General features: G+C 44.5%; 1 protein-coding gene across 1 annotated transcript in view; it reads left to right on the plus strand.

Annotated features, from left to right (window-relative positions):
• The window catches only part of FRMD4A (FERM domain containing 4A), a 367232-nt gene that overhangs the window by 278396 nt on the left and 67924 nt on the right, over positions 1 to 20912 (plus strand). Inside the window, exons 6-8 of the mRNA XM_066550978.1 lie at positions 8375 to 8459; positions 12804 to 12860; positions 15380 to 15402. Of these exons, the coding sequence (XP_066407075.1) occupies positions 8375 to 8459; positions 12804 to 12860; positions 15380 to 15402 (165 nt within the window). The remainder of the gene's footprint in view (positions 1 to 8374; positions 8460 to 12803; positions 12861 to 15379; positions 15403 to 20912) is intronic.

The raw sequence follows: 20912 nt of genomic DNA on the forward strand, positions 1-20912 counted from the left end.
AGGCCCAGGTCTGAGGCAGGTGGGCAGTCTGAGATGAGATTCACCACACCAGCTCTGAGATCTTTACCTGGCAGACAGCTCTATGTCTCAGCTAATTACTGCAACCTCCCTATATAACCACTAGAAAGAAATAGTCACCTTTCAGGAGCAATTAATCTGGCTTATTTCATCTGACTCATCCAAAGATGACTGCTTTGGAATTCAACAAGTTGCAAGCTTATAAAACCTGTGTCTCTTCTCTGACCTCAGAGCCCTGCTCAGATGTAGGCTTATTCACTTGATGCATCCCTCTGTCCTACCAAGTCTGTAAATTTAAAATTATTATTTCAAGCAGGTTGGCACCGTCAGGGTTGAGGAAGCATTTCCTATCTACATGGTTTCACCTGGCTATCTAAATGGAATTGGACCAGATTTCAGCTGTTAATGAGGCCTTAGGCTATTTTAGTCTTTCAGCTCTTCTTTGTAGGCATCTTTAAACCTGTATTCCATTAGAAAAGGACTAATGCTAACAGTGAAAGAAGCAAGAGGCCATTTGAAAACAGCTGACCTGGGAAGGAAGAGAGATAGTTGTTCTTCATAGGGCTAACTGGGCCTTAGAACTTGCCACTGAAATGCATTTCTGCCTCACTCATGGGCCAGAGACACTTATGGGGTGCAGATTCAGAGTATCCTGCTCCCAGCTTCCCCAGCTGACTAACGTGGGATCCCAGCACACCATGGCTGTGTATGCCACTCATATCCACTCAGCTTTGCTTCTCTCCAAGAAATGAGATTAGGGGTTGTGATGACAGCAGCCTGCCTTGGCAGGAAGAGCTGAATAGAACCACACAAAATTAACCTCAGCAATTTATTTCTCTCGCACGTAATGGGCTGTGTTTCTCCATCCAGAGTTTTCCACAGCAGAGAAGGGTATGTGGTGGTCCAACACTTTGCTCCAAACAGGGAGTGAGGGAATCACCAGCTCTTGTTTCTCCCCTCTGAGGACGGAGAAGGAGCAGACAGCCCTTTTTCTGCCCCATGGTGTGAAACTGGGGTTTACAGGGGCTGGGGAAATGCACAAACAGATTATCAAACACATTAAATTTGCAGCCAGGGGAGAGGAAGAGAAGTGGCAGAATTTGCTCTCACCCAAGCTTCATCACACCTGTTACCACCCAGGAGAAGTTGCTGGGGCAAAATTACACACACACACAAATCACTCTGCTCCTCTGTTCTTCCTTCATCCTGTGCAGAACCCTCTGCACTGCAAGGAGGGCAGTGCCAGACCCCAGTTTGCCACGGAGCTTGATCATCCCAGGAGAGCTCAGGGAACTGCCCTGAGATGTTTCAGCTCCTTGGGAGGCTCCATCCACATTCTCATGGCTAGCTGTCCATGGCACATGGACATTCTCATAGCTGTCTCTTCCCAGAGCTCCTTGCAGCTGTGCTGTCTCCCTCACCCAGTACCAGTACTGAGCCAGAAAATCCCTGAGTTTGTGCTACATATAAGGGGAAACAAAGAGCCATCTCCTGCTCACATTATAGCTCTACACCTCTGTGCACTGCTGTGGGATGCTGTAGAAACAATAGCAAAAAACAGAATATAGAGCCCACATAATCAAGCCAGTTCCACCAATCTGCTTTCAGGGGCTCCTGTGAGCTGCTCTGTCTCTAAAGTCCCTGCCATAGCCCAGATCTCATTGCACAGCATGTGTTTTGCTGTTTGGTGTGCACCAGCTGTGTGTATGCTAAGCAGGAAGATCCCAAAAGCCGGCAGCCCTGCAAACCCCCTCCTCCCAGGCAGCCGCAGTGTATAAATACAGCCACTCAGACCTTGTTTGTGCTGGAAGACAAGGCTCCCTGCAGACAATTTATTGCAGCCTTCCCAGGGTGGCCCCCTGCTCTGCTCACCCGGGGGAAGGTGTAATAAATTGCCTGCGGGGAGGCTGTGCTCCTCAGAGGCTCTTTAGAGATATGAGAAACTTCTGTCCAGTCAGAAGATTTACTTGTGTGAAAACCGACCTTTGCTTGAGGAAGAGAACTAATGGGGCTCTGCTACTTAGCACACAGCTCTGAGCTAAGCCATCCATTACACACACATCTTAATAGCAGTCTGGCTCTCGAGTCCCATAACATCATTTCTGTTTTCTGCTTAACTAGGAATATATTTGTATAAGTGAGCTGTGTTGAGAGAAGGGGATAAGTTGTTTCTCCTTTCCATTCAGCTACCTGAGGGGGCAGAAAAAGCAGCATTCTGAAAATTTGTTGTTTTGAGCCACATTTTGAATGTGTTGATGCTGGCAGCATTGTCTTGTCTAATTTTGGGAAGCATTTAGACTGCATGATAGGTACCATGCAGAAATGATGGATTCTGTCAGTGTAGGATTTGTAGCTAATTTGGATCAAGCTGCAGTAGCTGTGTCAGGGCCTACACACGAATTCTCTGACTGGGTCAAAATCATGCAGACATTGTTTCTGTTTTCACTGCAATTTGTGTGCTCATACCTTACACCAGTGGGTGTGATGGGCTGTCATCAGTGCACAACAGGAAGGTCTGCTATGAGGGGTCCCATCACCATGGCATTGACCAAGGGCTGAGTCAGTAAATAAATGACCCTCATGCCAGCTTTGACAGACAAATCCTTCCTTCATGTGCTGCTGACAACACATGGGACAGCTGGAGGGATTTCTATTCCTAAAATGGTCTTAAATCCTCAAATAAAAGATGCTCTCCAGCTACTGAGGGGTGGTGTTATGTGAGACAGTGCACCAAGCAAGTTACTTTTGATAACCAAGATGTGACTCTTGGTAATGACCTAAGAGCAGGAGAGGGCTGAGCTGATGCTCAGGAGATTGAGGGGCAATTCCCCTGGTAACTGAGGGAAAAGAGGAGGAAGGCAGTGTGCTGCTGTGATCCAGTCACTGCCCTCACCTCACATTTGGGACAGATAAGCACATCACTCCAAGCCAAGAGGAGCTGCCACAGCTTTTGTACAAAACCACATCTTTCTGTGCAAAGATGCACTCCTCTTGCAAGCCAAGCTAAGCTCTAGGGGACATTGCAGTGGTGGAGCAATTTACAGACTATGTTGAGCTGGGTTGCTGGTTTTATAGCATGGGCAGGCCAGGTTCCCCACGTGGGTAGGGGGCAGAGGACTTACTATACTCAGGTCAGTGCCTTTGCTTGATGCTGTAACCAAATATGAGGGAGGAATGTAGCTGCACTTCCACCTTGATTCCTTCCCTTCTCTATGTTCATACTGGAGCACTTGGTATTTTGCAGAGACTCCCAGGATATACAGACTAGAAGAGATGAAGAGAGTCAGTCTCTATATATTCCAAAGCAGAATCCTAAGTATTTTGTACATGGAGAAGATGAGGCATAGGAATGAGCAAATATCCCCAAAGCACATGGTTTTCCAGGGATTCAGTAGGCCAACATTTTAGAAGCACCAAGAAAAATTGATATACAGAAGGTAAAGATGCAGACAACTTCATACTATAGTGCAGCTGGTGAGAAAGAGAGAGGGGATAGGCTCAGGTTAATTTTGTTTATTTTGTTAGCTGTGATTCCCTGTATTTCTGGAATCAAATTCATTTCCAGTGTTATGGTTTCCCCTGCAATGAGGTAAAAGTTGACACAGGTTTCTCTTGCTGCCTCCTGTCCCCTGCATACCAATCCCAGGTGCTGGATGTGGTGGGGCTTGAGCAGAGGAGACATGGCATGGGATCCAAAGCAAAATCAATGCAGAAGGAGAAGTAAATGGAGCTTTTTAGCTGATTTTCATTCCTGACTGATTACTTAACAGGCCAACTATTTAGCATGAGCATTGTCTGCTTCTAAGTGGCAGCACATAAAAGTGTGTAGCCATGACTATTAGCAAACAGGGCTGGAACATAAAAGGAGCTGTGCAGCCTGTGCTGGCCAGAATTCTCATTTAGCATGCGACACTGGACATAATGACATCTGCATTTAAGTCCATTATACCAACACATACAATTTTTCTGGTTATCAAATGTTCTCATATTTTTCAAATTATCCTCTGAGGTTCTGAATGATGCGGTGAGGGATAATGAGCCAGACCTCAGGATGGATGAGGCAGAAAAGGGGTGTTCTCCTTTACCCATTCCTTTGTAATAATGAAATAAGGGGTAGTCCACTGAGAAGGTTACTGAGCTCTGCTGACACGTCTGTCCTGCATCCCAACCAGATCAGAGTCAGCCAGCTGGGAAAGATGTGAATAGAAGTTTTTGGATTAGCTGGCTCCCACCAGACTCAAACTTGACAAGAATGAGGGTGGTATCACTGCCTCAGGAAAGACAGACACCTGAAGTAGACAATGACATCCATTTGCTGTGGTCATGTTTTGAAATACCACTGTGGTGAAGATCACAGTGAAATATTTTTACCATTTGGCAGGTTTTGCTTGGCAGTAAACACATGGGCTTGTGCTCTCAAATGCTATGACAGTCTATCTGCCCAGTCAGCAACTCAGCTGCAGAGAGCCTGGTCCTGCTAGGTGATAGATGGCCAAGTTCAGGCTGACAGGATATGTCTAGAGCTGGGTGTTAGAGGCAATGCTAAATATTTTGTATTTGACAGTTTCTTTTAGTGTATGGAGATCAGGAGCGCTGCTCATTTTTTCTCTCACCGTGCACACAAGCACCCCACCAGCTCAGGTGCTTGGCAGTCCTGAATTCCTCTATTCCCACTGCAAGGACAGAGCACTGGTGTCCAAACGCCTTCCCAACACTGCTGAATTTGCCCACCTGCACACAGACATACCTGGGTTCACAGACAAGACTGGCAGCAGCACTAAGGGATTCTCCATCTCCTGAAGAACCACTTATGAAACTGCTGAGTCCAGGACCCAGTCAGGCATTTCTCTGAGCCATGAGTCAGAGGTGGATGAGCCTGTGTGTAATGCAAGGGAGAAATTGTGGTGGTACCAGTTTCCCCTCACCCAAGGATCAGGAGTTTCCACAAGCACCACTGTGAGGCTGTGCTTGGCTGGTTATGATGGGAATTGCCATTCATCACAGCTTGAGGGGGCTTAAGCTGTCTCAGAGAAAGTTGTCAGTTAACCAATGCTTAACAGAGAGCAATCTGATCACTATGAGACATGTCCTCACAGCTAAAAAGCCTTAAACATTTCAGATGCAGCAGCTTCTGAAGTCTTCCAAGACACCTTCTGCAGTGCTCATTATTATTTCCCTGCTGCTGAGAGGGAGCAGCTAAGATAGGCACTTTGTGTTCATTATCCAGCATAATATTCACTGGTCTATTTAATTAATGCTTAGAAAATGTACTTGATGAATTACAAGTTACTGGGGGTGGGGAGGGAGGGGGAATGCAGAAATAGATTAACATTGGGTGATCTTTTAAATTTTCTCCAAAATCATTCCTTTGGTTTTACACTCCCCAAGTCTCATGGGGTGTTCCCCCTTCCTGCAAGCAGCTAATTTCTCACAGGTACAGTTGCTGGCTATCAAGAAACCTCTAGTGGGAGCTGCTGGAGGCAAAACTATTTGCTGGGTGTGTATTGCAAGAGATGCAGGTAGTGGAGCAGAGAGGTCTTGGACACATTGTATTGCCTATTCCCCTGTTCAACCTATCCATTATATCCCAGGCACATCAGCTTCACATCACAGGAAGGAATGCTGCTCTCTGGGGAGTCCTCAACAGAAATCTGAGAGTTGCCTCTCAAAACTGATGATCTTGAAACACGCCTTCAAAGGCTCCTAAGCTTAGCAGGCAAAACAGACAGAGGGGGGCAGAGAAGGGAGGGGTGTTTCCTAAGCCCAGCTCAACAGCCCAAGCAGCTAAATGATTTTCTGAAGGTCATAAAGGAAACCTGTGTCCAAAGTTGGGAATTCAGCCCAGATTTTTGTTCTCTTGGTTCATTGCCTTAGCAGCTGGATGCTGCTGCCTGCCTCCTTAGTCATTGACATTGGTCATTGTAAAGTGTGGGTTCCTTCACTCTGTGCTCATAAAAGATGGAAACAGGAGGAGATGTGACAGAAACTAGTCATAAGTGCAAAAAAAAAGTCTTTCTCTGCACTTTTTGTTGTTACTGCACCAACTGTGAATTCAGGGTAATCTACTCCAGTTCAGGTTTTCTGAGCTTGCCACACAGAAAATCCCACAAGAGTTCCCTCTGCAAATCTGTTTTCCTTTAAGTAGCACCAGTTTCCTGATGCACACATTTCACATTTGTCTGGGTGCATGTGTGAGAGCCAGTCGCTTCCCAGCTCAGTCTCCCCTCTGGAGATCACTTGAGAATTGGGTTTTCTTTGTGCGATGAAGTATCATGTGCAGGCTCTGTGCTCCCAGAGACTTAATTTTGTACAGAAAACGATCTATGTCCATGTGGAAAGCCTTGGGAAAGCTCCCTGCAGCCTTAAGAAATGCAATATTGCCCTCTAGTGATGGTGAGAGCGGTCGCGTTTGAGCTGCTGAAACAAAAGGCTTTGGGGCTAACCTTCACTGGGATTCAAAATGGAAAAAATGTTTCTTGTTTTCTTCTGACCTTGGAATATGAAAACCTACCACCATAACCTGGAGAGCACTTGTAGCAGTGATAAGAAGAGAAGGTTGTTCAAGAACCACAGAATGTGTCAAATTAGCATTATTCTCCATTAATTCAGCAGATGGGAAGCTAGCTGCACTCAGAGAGTGGATCTAGTAAGAAGGTTCCTTTTTTAATGCATCAATTTTTGCATTTCTAAAGCCAATTATTTTCTTTATTTGCAAAGAGGCCACTTTAAGGACAGGAGGTGAAACAGTGAAAACCAAAAAAAAAAAATCTTTGTGCTTCATCATCACTACATTCAAAAATGTTTTTGGTGTTTTGCGGGTTTGATTGGTTGTTGGTGTCTTCTTGGGGTTTATTTTATTTTATCCAGGCTTTATTTTTATTTCTCTTCTGAAGAGGGAGAAGGAAGGGTAATACAGACAGGAGCCCTTCAGCAGATGAACAAAATGTTTCTCTCACTCTAATAAGCCAGGAGTTGGTTCTGCCTGTCAGGAAGTAAAGTGTTTTGAGGAGCCTTCAGAAGACACTTAGCAGCACTACAAAGCTTTGATCTCTCCCCCTAAGTAGGCTGCATGTAAGGCCCTGGACTCTGCAAATAGCTGGATGTGGACAATCCCTTCAGCACTTGTGTGAAGCCCCAGGAGTGTCTGCAGGTCTGTCTGCTCCCAGACAGCAGGGTCAGGGAGTGGGGTTTCTCTGTAACTAGACCCTGTATGTCAACCCAGATTTCTAAGGAATTTGGGTTTTTAAAAGTCCCTGGTGCAGACACCATTTCCCTGGCACCCTCCCTATTCTAATTGCCTCTGACAAGGCACGATAGCACTGGAATTTATGTAAGGAGCATTGCTGTCACTGCACTGCAACGCTACCAAACAGCATCACAATCTATTTAATTTTCCTTACCTAAAACACTGAGTAAATGCAAAATTCACCTTAACATTCACTGAACATAGCAATGCTTTCTCTGTTACTACAGGGACATGCAACATACCTCTATGGAATGATCAGTCATTAACATTGACAGTATCCAGAGCATTTTTTTCCCCAAAAAAAAGATCTCAAGGCAGAATTAAGGACAGGAGTCAATTCTCACAAAGCTCTCACAAAGTTTATTGCCAAAGCATCAGGCCTTCAGAGCAGGCGGGACATGGAGTACTGAATAAATTCACACATATCATGGGCTTTCAAAATAACTGCAAATATTTGAGGCAATTGGCCAATGCAAATGAGTGGGTTTTTCTGACACTGAGGGTTTGAGCTTTCTCCTGAGTTCTGAGAAATCACTTCAACTAAAAAAAAAAAATAGATTATGATCATTCCCTGTCATCCTTAACATTGTTATTCAAGGTACTGGTAAACTGTGCAAGGTTAGTAACTACTGTCTTACTGTGAGACCATAGATCTAATATGTAAAAAACCCTTTATAAAATTTGCTTTATGCAGAGCTGAAGAGGACAGGGAAGGAACCCAGAAGTGCATTTTTGTAGATGAATATTTTACAGGATCGTTGCGATGGGTAAAGGAGTGATGAAGAAATGATGATGGTGAAAATGTGATGGCAAATGAAGGTGAAGCTTACAAAAAAGAAACTGAATAAAGTGTTATTTTAAGTCTGAAAACAAAACAAAGGATTATTTAGAACCTAAGTCATCCAGATGGCATGGCTGAGGTGGTGCTGACTGATCGTGTCCTGGAGTGTGCACGAGCCTCCTTCACCAGCTCAGCCTGGTGTAAGAGAAGAAAGTTCCTTTTTAGCACATTCATCATGACTCCATTGACCACATTTTTCATTGAATAAGTGCATTTCCATGTTTTGCCCTAGTTCCCTCGTGTCTCACCCCTCTTGCTTTCCCTTTCAGGTTCTACATTGAAAGCATCTCCTATCTGAAGGACAATGCCACCATCGAGCTGTTCTTCCTGAACGCCAAGTCCTGCATCTACAAGGTGAGCACTTGGGGAGCTCAGAGTGGGCTGAGACACCTGGATCTGCATTCCCTGCCCCAAAATTTACACGGGTCACACCTGGACTTCCAGATACAACCTTCTTTTCTTCCTCCTCCTCCTCCTCACACATCCCTCGCTCCTCTCTCGCCAGCTGCCACCGCACTTGGCAGCAGCTTTCCTGTCAGAGAGTGGTTCTGAGGTAAAGCATTTCTGGAAGTAACTCTTGTGGCTGGCAGGAGGAAATCGGAACTGCCAAAATTATAAACTGGCTTGTATTTAGAAGGAAATGTCTGGGTTTGTGTTAAAAAGGCGCTCTGGGCCCAGCGGCTGCCGTGAGGGTTTCGGGCCCGCAGAGGGCGGCAGTGCGGCGTGGGCGCCATCTTCGGGCAGGGGGCGGCGTGTGTGAGGGGGAGAGCGGGAAAGATGGAGTGGCTTCAGTTGGAAGGGAACCCAGGGATCGTCCAGACCAGCTCTTGGCTCTGCACGCAGAAACCCCAAGAATCCCACCATGTTCCTGAAAGTGTTGTCCAAAGGCATCTTGAACTCTGTCAGGCTCACTGCTGTGACCCTGAGGACCCTGTTCCAGTGCCCAGCCACTCTTTGGGTGAAGAGGCTTTTCCTGGTATCCAACCATGTGTCAGTTTCGTGTCTTCCCTCGCCATGTCACTGTTCTCCACATAAGAGTTCAGTGCCTGTCCTTCCACTTCTCCTCGTGTGGATGTTGCAGATCACCATGAGGTCTCCCCTCAGCCTCTTCTCCAGGGTGAACAAGCAAAGTGACCTCAGATTTGTGGGACAAGACGAGTTTATATGTGAGTGGGGTAAAGGTGTCTGTGGATATGCACCAAAGATCACCTTGTAGAGGAACAAGCCATGCACTGAGAAATGTTTTTGTATGGGTATTTGCCCTCCCTGGTCCACTCCTGGAAGACCAGGCTGCTCTCCCTGGCACTGCCCCTCAGAGCAGCCCCTTGCCAGGTACTCTGTGCCAGACATAAGGCATCCTGGCACACCCTCAGCTTGGAGGGGTGCCCACAGCAGAGCCATGAAGCTGATCCCTCTCATGCCACAAACCAGCTGTTCATGGCAAGGTCTGGAAAATCAAACAGCCCCAGACCACACGGCAGTGGAGATTGGCAGTGTGCAGACTCAGCCAGGTGGGCTGGATGTCTGGGACTGGGAGAGGTTTGTCAGCAGCTGGGATTCCCTGGGAGGATCCCTCCTACCTCCCTCTGTGCTGGCAGAGGCCATTCCTGTGACTCACCTCCATCTGCCAGAGAGGAAGTGGTAGGAAAAGACAGATGTAGTCAGGGAGAGATTGTTCCGCCATCCCACAACCTTCAGCATGGTTTTCACCTGCTAAGACAAGTAGATTACACCAAGTCTGGAGCCTCACTTGACATTTATATGTCCTAAAATACATGGACAATAACTTTGTATTTTCTAAAATGCAGGGCAGAAGCCAGAAAATTCCTTTTTTTCAGTGCCCAGGAACTAGGCAGGGCTGCTGAGCTGAGCTGTGCAGTGCTTTGCTCTCCGGCAAGGCTGCAATTAGATGTGCTTAGTCAGCCCTCTCCAGCAACAAGCTCAGTGAGCATCATGTTTTGGTTCCTGGGGAAAGTTCCTTTTTGAAGTACTGCCAGGAAAAGCTTACACTGTTGTTCTTTTTTTGGAGGAAGCTTAATAAGAAAAAGAGGGGAACAAAATAAAGAAAACAAAGTGCCTACAGATCTAAGTTGGTCTATTTTAGTCTGACCTCTCCTGAAACCATTACTTTGCACATTCAAGCTGAGCATCTCTATCCAAAAAATAGCCCTGCTGAAGTCCTAATCTCCCATGCAGATCCTTCCCCATTTGACTTCCAGCCACAGTAAGCCATACTGTGTTATTGAAAAAGGCACTGAATTTGAAAGTTGGGTGCAAAGTGTCTGCTAAGGCTTAGGGTGAGCACCCAGCCTGGCAGATTCCTCTTAATGTGATGTTGTGGGGGATTTGGTGTCCAAGCACAGCCAGTGCTTGTCATTCCTGCAGCTAGCACATGATGTCGCATGCTGCCAAAGCTTGAGAGCTTCCTTGTTGCACCAAAAGTTTCCTTATTGGCCTTCCCATGGATACCTCCAGCCTTGGCTCCCCTGCAGCCTAGAAAGATAAATGTGTATGAAACAGGGAAAGAAGGTCTGAGGTGCTAGCACAGTGTTAGGAACAAACGCTGTGCTACCACCTCAGACCTTTCCCTGTTGATTCTCCAGACACAAATCCTCAAACATTCCCTTGCTCAGGGTTGGAAAGAATAAAACTGAGGCCTAATTTGGGGCCGCTGATCACTGGGTTGCCAGCTGGCCATGTGTTGGGTGCTGTGTTCCTCTGCCTGTGCCCATTGCCCCCACTCACCAACCCTGTTGAGTAGTGAGAGATTCATGAACCCACACACCCTTCCACAGGACCAGCAAGCCACTTTTGCCAGAAAGGCCAAGCCACATTTGTACTACCAAAACAGGCAGGGCTTGGCATCAGGCACTGTCCCTTGATCAGACAGGCTGTTTAATGACTCGCACGTTCTGGCGTGGGTTTTGGCCTGTGCCAACTGGCTCTGCCCCAGGCAGAGATCAAGGCACTGATCAAGGATGCACACCTGTTCCAAATAGGCAGCACAGTGGTGGAAACCCCATCTGGGACTGGGGGAGACAGGGTGAGTGTTTAGTCATGAGCTCTGCTGCTCCCCAGGTACCCTTGGGGCCAGAGAATGGGCTCTGGCACACTTCACCTGCCAGTACAGATTTGCCATAGCATCGACACATGGTTGCATGGGCTGGTTTGTCCGTGCCATGCCTGATGCTCCCAGACAGGAGGAGGAGCAGGTGCTCTGGTTCTACTCTGCATTGCCCTTTGCTATGGGATTGCCTGGTGGCCCCAGCCCAGCCCTGCCTGCAGCTGAATCAGCCTCTTGCACCAGCCGCTTCCCTTGGCACGGGCTCGTCAGTGGTGCAGTGCAGGTGCCTGCGTGACTCAGGCAGCTCAGCTGAGAGGGGAAAGGTGTGTTTATTGCCCCTGGCAGAGCTGCTCTTCACTCCCCAAGGAGCTGTTATGAAAGAGGTGAACTTATTTTAAAAAGCTGGCACTAGTGAAAGCCGAGGACACCTGGATCTTATCCTGCGTTTTTGTTCCCTTTGTTTTTGATTTTGCCAGAGACAAGCCAATGCAGCAATTGTGGCTTGTAAATGAGGTGTGGCCATGAGTTGGCTGGAGCAGGGATCACAGCAATGATCTATATTTAGATCACTCATTTCTTGCCAGATGAAGTAAAATATTAAAAACAGCAGCTTAAATAAATACAACAGAAAAACCACTACAGGAATGAGCTGAACAGTGACCCAGTTTATTGGGCCATGTCCATAGGAGACAATGTAGGAGTTCTAGTTGCAGAATAGAGACCTAAACATTATCTCAGTAAAAGCCCACTAGCTTCCCAAAGGCAGGGACCAGAGAGTCAGAAATAGCATGCTTGGCCTCCAGAGTAATGCTTGTGCCTCCCATCTCAAGCATCTTTGATGCTTGGACTGCATTCTGCACATTCAGTCAGACCAGTGCCTGGCTCAGCCGAGGAATCCTGAGAGGATCTGTTGGAACCATCAGTATTCTTCATGTGACCATAGTGTCCAAGTAAAACCCTCCAAGACTGCTTTCACCGGTGGCAGGATCCTATAAAATGGAGCAAGGAAGATCTACCAGAAGACTTGCTGTCACAGCTCATTCTCAAACCACCCCCAGCCTCAGTGCTCTTTGGGGGTGAAAAGGACAAAACCAGGGCTCAAATCCTGCAAGAGCAAATATGGTTCATTTTCCATTGAGTTTACTTTTTGCAAGGGCCAGAGGAGTCCAGTGGGGGCTTTGGTACCACCTCAGTGTGTCAAAGACAAATTCTCATTCCCTGCTTCTGTGAGCCAAGGACAAAGCTGTGTTCCCTTGAACCATGATCACATCTGAGGGCAAAAAAATCTATATGCTGGACTGCTTTTCACTAAATCACACAAGAGAATAAAATGTACCCTGATCCTACCCCTTCCAACTGCCTTCTCCTCTCTCCTCCCCCAGGAATCCCTTCATGCCACATCCAGTTATGCTTCATTAACCAGCACATTACACTGAATATTTGGCTTTTTCCATATCTGAGTGGGCAGGTTCTCCCTCCCTTTTGTCTCCAGGAGCACAGGGAATACTTTGAAGCCTAGCCAAGGGAGAAAACTGGCACTGCATGCTTCACCATGCAGTAGTCAGGAGGAGATGTATGTTCTTCTTACAGCAGCTCAATTCTCTTTTTCTTTCTTGTTTTCTTCACCTTTCAAGGAACTCATTGAGGTTGACAGTGAAGTGGTGTTTGAACTGGCTGCATACATCTTGCAGGTAAGCACCCACCTTCTCTCCCTTGGTGCTTCCTCATGCTGCATTAACTGTTTTGATTTACCAAATCCACAATGGCTGTGTGGAAGTGTAGGAGTTCCTCCCAGTTGCAGAAAAAAGATGTCTTTGCACAGTTTTCATTGTTTCTGTCAAAATGGGCGTAGAAGGCTCTCAAACTAGACCTCCCCACTCAGGGTGCAGGTACTACTGCTCAACATTTTGCATACAGAAATGGTGTTATGTTTGCACCAGCGCAGATATCCAAGGCTCTGGGGTATGATGTACAGCCAGAGAAAATCTAAGTGATGAATCCAAATTCCTAGGTAAAATCCATATGCAATTTTTTTTTTTTTTAACTTGCATTTGTTTTCCCAATGGAGCTCGGCCCTCTGATGAGCTGCATAAGCTTCTACTTATGAGTATGCAACTGTCTGTATTCTCCAACGTGGGCAGAATGGTTTAAAGACCTTTCTTAATATTGTCTTTCAAAGTTCTGCTCTTCAAGAAGAGGGAAAAGGGTCAGAGAGCAAATGACCAAGCAGTGTTTGGTAAATGTCTGGTTCCCAGAAGGGAACCTTTTCAGGGTAGTGAGGGTGGGTTTTGTGAAAATTCTCTTTTTAGAAGCATGACTGTGGGAGCAGATTAGACGTAATTGTCAGATGATCTTTGTTTCCCCTCTCTTACAGTCTGTAGTTTTAATTTTGTTCCCATCAGCCATGAAGCTATGAGGAGCCATGTGAGTGGACAAAGCAGCTCATCAGACAGCACTAACAAATGACAATGCACTGCACTTCTAGAGCACTTGCCACGTTAAAGAAGCAATTAATGTGTAGGGAGTTGAACCTTCATTAAAATCATTTTATGTAACAAGAATGGAGCGAGAGAGTCAGGATGGAGGACTCAATTAGCAGCACATTAAAGAAATCACATATTGGCTGTTGGGGGAATACACATCAAACAACAGGCTCATTGTGAGGAGCGGCAGTGGGGTTATGAATCTATTGTCTGCTCATCCTAGTGGATAACTTAGTGCTTAGTAATTGTACAGCCAGACCCGGAGCTGTAACTAACCCTTGTTGCTGGGATTGTTTCTTGCCACAAACACAGGATGTTACGCTTATTCCTGTAGTAGTTTGATGCGTAACTTAATGAAAACAGTCAAAACAAGCCACACCTTTGCTGCCTGTATCCAGAAACTACTACAACCTGTGTTTGTGACAGGATCCAAGCAAAACAAAAGGAATTTTTTAATGCAATACTGCATTTTGTTTTCTTTTTTTTCTACAGTATTGCATTAATGCAATACTGCATTTTGTTCTACTTCTTGCTGCAGCATTTAAGTCAAAGCACTGAATTATAAAGAATATACACTACAAAATTGTTTTTTAAATTCAGTATGCTCACACACATGCAGGCAAGAGCATATCCTTTGGGCTTTGTTCTGTGTTGAACTGTAATCATCACATGCTCAGACTCCTTCCTATGAACCAGAGAAGTGCTTGTCTGCCCTTCAGTTCACTCAGAGGGAAATGGAAAGATAGTAAAGGTCTGTCAGAACTCAAGTGATTTATTCTGCAGCCCTATTTCAAATTGTTTTATAACCAGAACAAATTAAAGTACCACCAGAGCTCTGAACTTTACCCCAGCCTCAGGACTGAAACACCACTGGTCGTGGGCTGGCAGGTTTTGCCGGTAGATGAATGGATGTAAAGACAAAAGACCTGAACACAAAGCCCAGTCCTTTTGGCAGTGGAAACTCCCTCACTGCACAAATTACATTCTTGCACTGTGCTTTCTGTGTAGCTGGTGGCAAATGAGGTGCTTCAGCATGAATCATATGAAAGGCATATTGTCTGTGGTAAATGGAAAATGCAAAATGTGTGCTAAATCTATTGCAGAGGGCACTCACCAGATTCTGAGCATTCTCCAGGTGTGCAGTAAGACTAACTACTGTAGTGGAACATTGTCCAACCCTTTAACATCAGGCTGTGGTGGTAATTAATAGAAGTATCTAGATGTACAAGTAAGGGAGCTAAATACTCCCCCAAACACCCAGCAAGGAATTAGAGAAATCTGTGTCTGGCATCCCCTTGAAAGCTGACAGTGAGCAAGCTTTTTAAAAGTCTAGGTACTAGAAAGTGGCCAGAATACTTGTTAAAAATTAGGGGAGTTGCAGTCTCAGAGGCTGCAAAGCCAGTAAGACTTCAGAGATTTTCTAGTAATGTAGCACCCAGAATTTCTTATTTACTGGCATTATTTCCTGTAGCATCTTAGGTATCCACAGCAGAACGAGGAATCATCTGGCCCTATATTAGATCTTTTGTTTGTTAATCTGCCCAACTCACTCTATCATGGCACTTGACATTAGATACTGGTTCCAAAACCTGCATGAGGAATCAATTACAACAGGAAATTGCTGCTAAATGAATTTTGCAAATGGAAAGTCTTGAACAGCCTTCTCTTCTCTTTTTTTTTTTCCTGTTTTTAATTATATTTTTTTTTCTCTCTTCCTTGTTTTACAGGAGGCAAAGGGAGATTTTTCAAGGTAGGTGAACTTAAAAAGTTTTTGCCATTGTGTGATGTGAGAATAAACCTGGTAAAATTCCTGTGTGAGACATGCAACTCAGTTGTAGCTGTGTAGCAACAGGATTGCCTCTGTTAGCAATGCAGCTTTGTGAGTATGGCTAACATAGACATCATGTTTCCTGACATAATTTCTTCACCAAACACAACCTTTGGCCAGAGCATGCCTTGCAAACAGCATTGTTTGTGATTTTGTTGTTGACAAATCTCATTATGTGGTCATGAAGTTCAGGAAATAGACTAGTCTTCGGAAGGAAATTGCTACGGAAATGACTCTAAAATCACTGCTATATCACAGATCCTGCCAGAGGCAGCATTAAAATTCCATCACTAATTGATATTTCAGTTTGGATTTGGACAGTTCTCAAAATCACTGATTCGATAATTGGTTTTGTTGAACATCTGCTATGCCTTGAGCCAAATCTTCAGACTTACTGTAAGAAACTCAATGAGGTCACTGTACTTGGTGTTTCAGAAGACTGTTAATGAAATGCCCAAGAATTTTCCTGTAAGTTGACCATGTCTGTGATTTACGCATTAGGAGCAGCCGAAGGTCAGATGGTTGTTTGGTATCTCATGGGAGAAACATGGAAGTTCTTAGTGTGAAGCTCAGGAGAATTGATGATGCTAAAAATTTCTTATAGTCTGGAGGACTTACAATATCCATTAAAGTTAGTTTCAGAGAAGAAAAGAAATCGGCAGTGGGGTTGAATTTTCAGGTGAGCCCAAAAATTGTCTTAATTTTGTCAGCATTGCGATACACTGAAACATGACTGTAACAATAGGAGGCTGTGAAGAACAGGCAGGTTCTACTTTCTGGTGGATTGGAACTTCCAGCCAGCTCAAATGGTGACAAATCAGTAAAAAGGAACTGCATTGTAGATATCTCCTGCCCGTCATGGAATCTGAGATGACATAAGGTAGCCCTTGATAAAAGGAAGTTTGAGCTCTGCCTTGTCATTTCTCAAAACTTTAATGAACTTGTGAAATCCTGACTTACATCTGACCACAGAGACACAAACCCAGTCTTGTTTCATTTTTCAGTTCTGCCCAATTTGGAATAACTTGGCTATCAGCACTGTTTATTTAGAGGGTACTGGAGTGTATGTGGCTCTGACTTTTCAGTCTGGCTTTCAATGCACTGCCAAGCACTCAGTCCAGAAGAGTTGTGCCAAGCAAAGTTTTGCCATTCCAACCTATGATAAACCACTGGTTTTGCTAAGAAGAGCAATATTTGTTTGCCAGAATGTCTTGGTTATGGTGAAAACACACTCAGAAAGTGTACATTCAGACTGTGAAACTCAGAACAGAAAGGAATCAGATAGCTCAGAGTAATAGGACTGAAAGCATTTTATCTTCAAGTGCCCATTTCCAGACCAGAAATGGAAACAGCTGGTGGAAAGTATCCACCTGCTAAAAGTTGTGTGATGTCCCTTGTAAAAAGAATGGTTTAAGTTTATCACAGTGTGTTTCTCTAGGCCACAGAGAAATGAGGAATCTTCTCTGAGGGCACAGAAGATACCTCAAGCCATGGTGTTAACTGCTCCCACCACATCAGTCTGGCTGTCATCACCAGGCCCATTAAAACAGCTCTGAGTTCTTTCCCCTGTGGGTCACAGTGGTTTGAAGTGGAAGCGGGATTCCTTACATCCAAGTCAGGCAGAGAAGGGGTGTCATAAAAACAATTTGAGGGCACTGCCAGGGATCTTAATTTATAACTGGACTTTGGGGATAAATCTATCTGCCAGTTTGGAGGCTGTTCTTGGAGGAAGGTATAACAATGCTTCCCTGATCCTCTATGGTCTAGAAGACTTCACATCTCCCAGGGATGTCTGTCCAGCAGCTCCCATCTAATGTGCACTGACACAGGTTTATGTGCTGGGTGAGATCCAGGTGCTACTGAAGTTAATATGAGGTTGTTGTGGTCAAGATTTTTGCCTGCTGAGATTTGTGGTTATTGTATCAGCAGTGTAAAATCTGGCAGGCAAACCAAGCCTCAGGCCAGCCAGAGGAACTGCAGGTGAAGGCAAATGTTCTGACTTTTCTTGGGGATCAAGTGAGCTTCAGTGTCTGAAATTAGTTGATGTTGAAATACTGTTTAAAGTAGAAGTGCCTACTCTTTGAGAAAGAGAAGCTTTGCAGTTGTGATTGTCTTGCTGCTGAGATTTAAAGATTATATGTTGTGCATGGCAACATATGTTGTGTGAAGGCTGAACTCTTGAACTCTTTGTTTTTGAAGAAATAATTTAATTCTAAAGGATTGCATGCTTGGAACGCAGACTGCAGCTTTCCCACACCTGTCCTGTCTACTGCCACCACCAGATTTATAGCCTGTGAGACTACTAGTTTCTCTCTGGCCCCCATCCAGAAAAGTGCATAAACTCTGGCTCATTGGTGGTGATGGGAGAATTGCTGCTCCCCGTGGGAGCCTTCCTGTGAGTCACTGCTGATCACCTCAGGTGCTGGGACAGTCAAAGCCAAAGTGTCACAGCTCCAGCTGCGTGTTGGCACCTGCCCATGGTGGCCAGAGTGGGATTACTCCAAACCCCACTGCAGCCACGTGGAGGATCTGCAGCTGGCTCAGGACTCTTGAATGCAGTCCCAAGTTTGCTCTTTGGGCCTTGTGGGAACTCAAAAAACAGAATCAGTCTTACAAACTCCAACACTCAGCTTTCTACCTCTGTGAACTGATACATGCTCAGTGACAGCAGCTCCCACTGCTGCTTTTGAGGAAATCATCCCATACCCCAGAATGATCACTGTGCTCCTTTTTCCTTTTCCAAAAAGCAGCTCAGGTCATTTCAAACACAATCCTTTGGTAGGGCATTACCATTCATGAGCCTGTTATCACTGCCTCTTGTCACCTTGGGCATCACAGTGACTCTCAGGTTTTGTTAAGCCTGGGGAGCACAGTCCAAGTCACCCTCACCTGTCTTGAAGTAAAATGCCACAACAGGCCTGACAGATGAGTTTAGCAGCTATAGTGACCAATTCTTTAAGTCCTTTTCCATTTCTAATGTGTGTTTCATTTCAAAAAGAAGCTCATCAGAAACCCTGACTTCCTGATCCTGTTTAGATCAATTAAGTATTTCTAAATGTTTGCTGTGAGTGGCCTCCATCTCTTAGTTGATAAAGATTCAGTCAGAATGAGGTTTAAAATAAAAAGCTTTTCCTCTTAAGTTCCTAGTCCTCTTCACTAAAGAGCATTTTCACATTACTGACAAGACTTAAACATGTTTACTTTTAGTCTGGAACATACCATTGAATTTTGGACAATCACGTTTCCTTGTTCAGCTGGTTTTCAGGTGGAACCGGACACTTAAGATTGGATCTGTGCTTTTCAGTATTAGCTGCAAATATTTTGACTTCAAAGGCACAGAATTGCATGTATAAAGGTCCTAAACAAGTACCCTGCAGACAGATCTAAAGGTTATTAGCTCAAACTAATCTTGTTTCTAGCTGGAAGCTGAGTCATGCTTGGTTGGCAGAGCATGGGCAGGACAAATTTCAGTTCCTTAGATGGACACAAATCCCACAGGTGTGACTCTCTTTAGGCCTACATAAAGGAATTACCAAGGCTGCCCTGGCTGATTTGTGGGGGAATACAGCATATTGTTAAAATAATTGGGATTTTTTCCTAATTTAATCCTAGATTGAGAGTCCAGTCCCAAAATCTCTGGGAAACTCACACCAGCTTTGTTTTTAAATATTCATAATCCAGTTCTTCAGCCTTAAAGAGCTTGTATGTCAAAGCAGCAAGAAATGGCATATACAGATCATTTGTCCCTTAGTTTGGGGATGGGAAAGAAAAACCTCTGAGTAAAACAAAATCCTGAACCACTGCAGCTAGTTCCTCATTGCTACATTTCTTCCAGTTAAAAAGTATGAGACATTTCAATTGAACTCCAAGTGTCTCCCAGCAATACATGAAAGAATAACAAGGGAGGAAAGCTAACAGCCAGTTTCCTGCTAGGCAGAATTTCACAATAATTTCAACATTTGGGCAGATGGTAATCTAACATAGTTTTAGGCTTACTTTTCTTTCTGTGTAACCAAGTGACATTTAACCAATTAGAATGCGTTAAAGGGTTAGAAAACCTGGGCTGCATTCTTGCAGCCTAATGGTAAAATCCTAAACACTGTATTTTGAAAAGTACCATCTAATCTGAGAATCTCAGAGTATGCATTTCCTCCCGCATTCTACAGAATGAATTACCATGCTGAGAAGAGTTGGTAACTTTAACCTGCAGTTTTGTTTTGTTCCTGATCATTGTTATTACACATGCTGGAAAATGTATGGATTTCCTGAGACAACTGCATATGTAATCTTGCTCAAAATTATTTGACAGTATGCAAAAATTTCTTTTTCACAATATGTTTATGAAGTTCTAGGCAGGCCTTTTGCCCCCATGTGTAGATAAAGATACTAAGAGGTGGTGACTAATTTATTTAGACAAGACTCATTAAACAGGCAGTACCAGAACAAACCCAAAAAAAAGGAGTTCTGTTTTCTAGGTCCACTGTTAGTCACCCTTACTACAGCTTTCTAACCAGCTTTCAGGAACCCATGCAGATGGCTTTTCCAGTTCAGGTTTCATATTGTTATTCAGTTCTTTAAATATTACCATTTCCACCATAGGAAAAAAAAAAAGAAATAAAGTGGTCTATGGGACACAGAGAAAGTGTGTTTGGAGCCTTTCCCTTGCATATTAATAAATCTGTGTCCTAAATATCCTTCTGTATATATCAGCCGTAGAGGCTGGACACTTCCGAATATGCAGCACAAGTGACCGGATTAAACAAACACTTTCTAAATACAGTAATAAAACAAACACACTGAGACATTTCACTAGAAAAAGCATGAAAGGCAATAAGTAAAAAACCACTTGAGATCCTGCTGGAAACATTTTAAAAATTGAGGGGTTCAGTGTTTTACAAGGAGCCGAGAGGAAAGTGACCTCATGACCACTAGTTCAAATGCAACCTGAGTCATTATTTTTTTTTCCTTTTATTGATTTGACATCTTTTTGGGAGTCTAAATTAATTTGTCTTGAGATGAGTCTTGCCAGAAGGCTTAGTGAATGCATGGACCACAGAATGAAATACCTTTTTGTTCCTGGAAGTGATTACCTGACTTTTGAGGTGCTTTGGGGCCGAGGCACTATCCTTACAATATTCTCTACATGCTGAGCAGAAATGTTAATCCTGCCCAACATCACTAATGTCTTTTTCTCTGATTCTTAAAAGACCTTGTCACAGAACAGGCAAACTTTGTGCCTCACTGACAGAAAAAACAGAGCTGACTGATGTTAGCCCTTTCTTTTATAGGAGCCATTACTGACTCAGAGTTTTTCCCAGACTCTGAGGGATTGTTAGTCACCACTAATCTTGCCCTATTTGATAGATTTCTGGGCTCAGAAAGTCCCTGTTTGGAACTCACTCTGTGCTTTCCCAGAAAAGTTTTGGAAATCT

The sequence above is a fragment of the Molothrus aeneus genome, chromosome 5 (genome assembly GCF_037042795.1).
Source record: "Molothrus aeneus isolate 106 chromosome 5, BPBGC_Maene_1.0, whole genome shotgun sequence".
Classification (NCBI taxonomy): domain Eukaryota; kingdom Metazoa; phylum Chordata; class Aves; order Passeriformes; family Icteridae; genus Molothrus; species Molothrus aeneus.